Source organism: Antennarius striatus, chromosome 9 (genome assembly GCF_040054535.1).
Source record: "Antennarius striatus isolate MH-2024 chromosome 9, ASM4005453v1, whole genome shotgun sequence".
In the NCBI taxonomy this organism is placed as follows: Eukaryota; Metazoa; Chordata; class Actinopteri; order Lophiiformes; family Antennariidae; genus Antennarius; species Antennarius striatus.
Genome location: NC_090784.1, coordinates 18,022,191 through 18,026,371, shown reverse-complemented (window position 1 = coordinate 18,026,371; position 4,181 = coordinate 18,022,191). Strand labels below are relative to the sequence as shown.

Sequence of the window (4,181 nt, the reverse complement as noted above, 5' to 3'; positions counted from 1 at the left end):
GATCTTCCTATTCGATACACACTGTAAGAAGAACTTCAACATTATAACAGATTCCATCCTTTTATGTGAATGTAAACCATCCTTTTCAATATTATGATAGACATTGCATCCTTTGTCTTGGAGGAATTGAACTCCGGATGCAGAGCTGTGTCTGTTGCTGTTCATGTCCGTCCCTGTGGGTGAGGAATTACATGCAGGCACCAAGATGAGTTCGACCAACTAAAACAGGCAGAGTTTTGCATCACTGACCTCATTGTATTGATGAACACCTGGGGATAAATTCAACGGTGAAATTGATTGATGGAAACAGTCGTCCTTTTTTGTTATATGTGTCTTCCTCCAGGTAGCTTGACAGAAAGCCATTGGTGCGCAGCCTTGAGACAACTGTTCTGCCTTGTTTTGTCACACTATTATCTTCCAGCATCGTACCTTTTTTATGATTCATCTGCAAAATTAAAATCTTTTTCTAACTTCAGTGACCTTTTGAAGGACTGATGTATTGTCGTCACATTTTTGTGTTATTTCTTTTCTCTTTCACCTGTTTTTGTTCTCTCTAACAAAGACATTGCCATTTCACAAAGACAAACAAAATCAAATTTTAATTTGACGTGCCACAGTTATTGAATATATTTCAAAATGATGTCAGTTTGACTCACATCCTGCACTTCTACGTCCATGTCCAGGAAATCTATACACCACAGAAATAAGTCATGTAAGTATAATCATGCTGCTATCACACATAGAAACATCTAAATAGAGATATTGGGGGAGGGGGGGGACCTGTGGTCTCATTTGCAGAAGTTGGAAATCTTCCTCACTTCTGTGTTGCAGAAATAAAGGCAACAGTTTTAAACCCGCTGATGAGAGGTGAGGACATGTTTTGCACACCAGCGATTCTCGTAATATATTGGGTAAGTGTTCTCATTAGCAAAATGACACAACCATAAAACATGAAAGAATTTAGATCCCATTTCATTTAAAGCTTTAAAAAATGTGCAAGGACAATATGTTGCATACACCTTAAATGAGCAAACCATTTTTATTTCTATATTTATCTCAACGTTCTTTTGCAGTCACCTATTTCAGATTAGGTTCCTCTTTGCAAATAATGCTTTTGCACATATCGTCGCATTTTTAGATGAATGTACCGATAATCGACGGGCATCGATCATCCTCTGGGAAACGTTTTCTATAACGATTTATTCAAAGCTGATTACGTTCCTTATAACGTTTTGGAGTTTCCAAAGTTGAAGCATAAAATAACATTAACTTAACAAAAACTCCCCATGGCTCATGAGTTTGTATGTTCTCTCCACTACCTTTCAATTGATTTCTATTTTGCTCATGTCTGCAGTCATAAACAGTGAATGTTTTCTCCAAATCATACGTCATGCTGCTGCAGGTGATATTCATGGCATTACTCCCAGGTAAGAATAAATGATTTTATTGCCTGTCTTAAAATATATATATATAATCTTAATTTCCCTTATCCAGATGTAGTTCACCATATCAGTAATACTGATATTTACAACGTTTTTTTGTATTTTTTTTAAAACAACAACAATATTTGAATCTCACATTTGAAAAATGTAGCAAAGTAATCCAGATTCACATGTACCTATTTGCACCTCAAAATATAGGCATTATAGGCAGTAACAATTTATGACTCAGGTGTGAAACATCCCCTTTAGCACTTCAACATTTGCAACCTGTAGCGCAACTTCTCGGTAATATGTCATTCCTTACTTTGACATCATCACTGAAATTTTTGGGCAGTTCTCGAGCCTCAAGAAATCCGAATGTTGCCTGAAGTGGATGGATACCTCAGGCATGATGTTACCCTGCCATGCCAGTTCATCCCAGGACCACTAGGAGACAAGATTGTTCAGCTTCAGTGGATGTTCAAGTCACTAAAGGGAGAAGAAATACGAATTATTGTTTTCAGCTCTGAAAATGGAGTAAATATTCTGGAAACATATCTGAAACAGAGATTGAAGTTAGACAACCAATCTTTGACAATTACAGAAGTTGAAAAGAAAGATGCAGGGTTGTACACCTGCAACATTGCGGCCTTTCCTAGTGGTTCACTTGTAGGAACCACCAACCTCGTTGTTTATGGTAAGTAAATGCATCCTTCCACATATCTCAAGTTTACATAACTTCATCTTAGACACCCAGTCATCACAGTTCTGTTTCTTCTCCCAGAAGAGAAGCCTTTGTCACCAGGAATTGTTTCTGCTGTAGTGATTTCTGTCTTATTGCTGTTAGTGATGGCGGCCATTACTTATTACCTCATCTTTATCAGAAGGTGAGTGTGTCTCTGATGTTTATGTGTGTACAGACGCTGCTTCCATGGCCAACACTCTAACACAACCAGACTGATGATAAAGGAAGCTTTTTTGGGGGCTAAAATTCTCAAAAATTGACATCAGTCTACACAAGATTTGTTTTTGTTGTTGTTTTTGTCACTTTAAAGATTTTTTTTGTCCCAAATTTTGATATTGAAACAAATCTTTAACATAGCATCTGTGCTGTACAGTTTTCTAAATACATTTATTAGTAATAAATTCAGTTAAAGTCACTGTTAACACTAAAATATATAGAGTATACATATACTGTATATATATATATTTGCTTTTTAGTACCATCCTTCCATTTAGATTGTGTTGGTGTGACTTTTATTTGAGCGATTCACTAGAGAGATATTTGCCTCCTTTTGAACAAAATGGAACCAGATGGCAAAAGATAAAAACATTAACAACTGGATTTGAAAAGTTCAGGTGCAACGTCTCTTTACAGAAATCATGACCCAGTGACTCATGATAATCTGTTCCCGTTTTGAGCAGTTTTATATGAGAACTTTTTTGGTTCTGTGTTACTGTGCATTAGGAAGCCAAGAGGTAAGCTAACTAGATAATGTTAAAGCTCAGCCAAGGAGCCATTAATATTCACATTCTGCTCTGTCACAAATGCTCCAGTCTTTTGTCTGTGACTAGATACTAATTTCCTTCTCTGCTGCTATACACCATTGTTCAGTAGAAAGAAAATACATTCCTATATGAAACAAGGTCTGCAGATTATCCTCAGAGAAGATAAACTGCTCTACAGCTGTTATCTCCAAAATTCATGAACTAACCCTAAGCTGTCTAGACTGATAAATAGGATGACAGGTAAGAGGAAGAGCACAATATGTGCTTAAATATTATGTGTACTTTCTCTTAAACGGTATTGTGACATTACACACTTTCCTTGGTTTAAAATAAAAAAAAAAACAACTGACTTCAGGACACTCAAGTAATAACATCATACTTTTCATTCCTTTATTTAGATTTTCGGTCAGGCACCATGTCTGCATAGGTAAGCATGAGACCAAAGTGCCCCTATCATTCTGTTTTTGAAATGCAAAGGATTTATTTATACCTTGTGGTTCTTTCAGTTCCTTTGATTAAGTTTACACCTGTATTTTAGATACAAGAAGTCCAGATATGGATGTGAACAGGCCACCTGTTGATACAAGAGAGGTGAGCACAGAGCTGGTTTGAAACCATGTCACTGAATTGAACTGAAATGTCACTCATATTATATAAGATTTTAATCTGATAAGAGATCATCAGCGTAACACAATGGTACAATCAAGCAACTTAGCCTCTGCTTTAACACATTCTGACACTAACACAGGATGTGGTCTACTCTGACGTCAAGCCCAAACCATCCAGAGATGCTGTACCATCCACAGGCAAACACACAGACACTGCACGCCCTGATGACATCACATACAGCGCGGTGGCAATTTTAAGGCCACAAAAGACATGAAATGTATAATAAAGTAATGTTTTGGTTCTTTTTTGTGTGCTTTCAAAGGAAAATAAAAAATTAGAAGCTGCATGTGTCATCATTTATTGAAATCCTATTTCACAATGTAAAACAATGTCTATTTTTACAGTTTGTGCAGCTCCTGCATCCCAATAAAAGTTAGATTAGAAGCTGTGAACCAGGCTGCCATTGGTCTCTTCTGCAGATGGGTATGCGCTCCAGTCAGAATTATAACTGCAGGAGTAAAACAAGTTATTACATTCCCAAATTAAAATTTTTAGTGTAATTGCTTTGACAATTTGTTATAAGAAAAAAGAAATACGTTACCATACAAAAGATTCATTGTGAACCAGAGTAAAGTCTTTGTC

At 36.5% G+C, this 4,181-nt stretch overlaps 1 protein-coding gene across 2 annotated transcripts; it reads left to right on the top strand.

Moving 5' to 3' along the window:
- The first annotated feature begins 831 nt into the window (after nt 1–831).
- On the top strand, nt 832–3,877 carry LOC137601582 (nectin-1-like). Of its 2 annotated transcripts, none has more exons than XM_068323836.1 (7): nt 832–911; nt 1,355–1,427; nt 1,777–2,118; nt 2,269–2,308; nt 3,329–3,357; nt 3,469–3,521; nt 3,679–3,877. In XM_068323836.1, exons 2-7 carry the CDS (start codon nt 1,391–1,393, stop codon nt 3,811–3,813), a joined length of 636 nt encoding a protein of 211 aa, XP_068179937.1. In that variant the 5' UTR covers nt 832–911; nt 1,355–1,390; the 3' UTR covers nt 3,814–3,877. The 2 variants fall into 2 exon arrangements, with proteins under 2 accessions (XP_068179937.1, XP_068179936.1); XM_068323835.1 differs by having other exon boundaries at nt 2,206–2,308.
- Nucleotides 3,878–4,181: the final 304 nt, after the last annotated feature.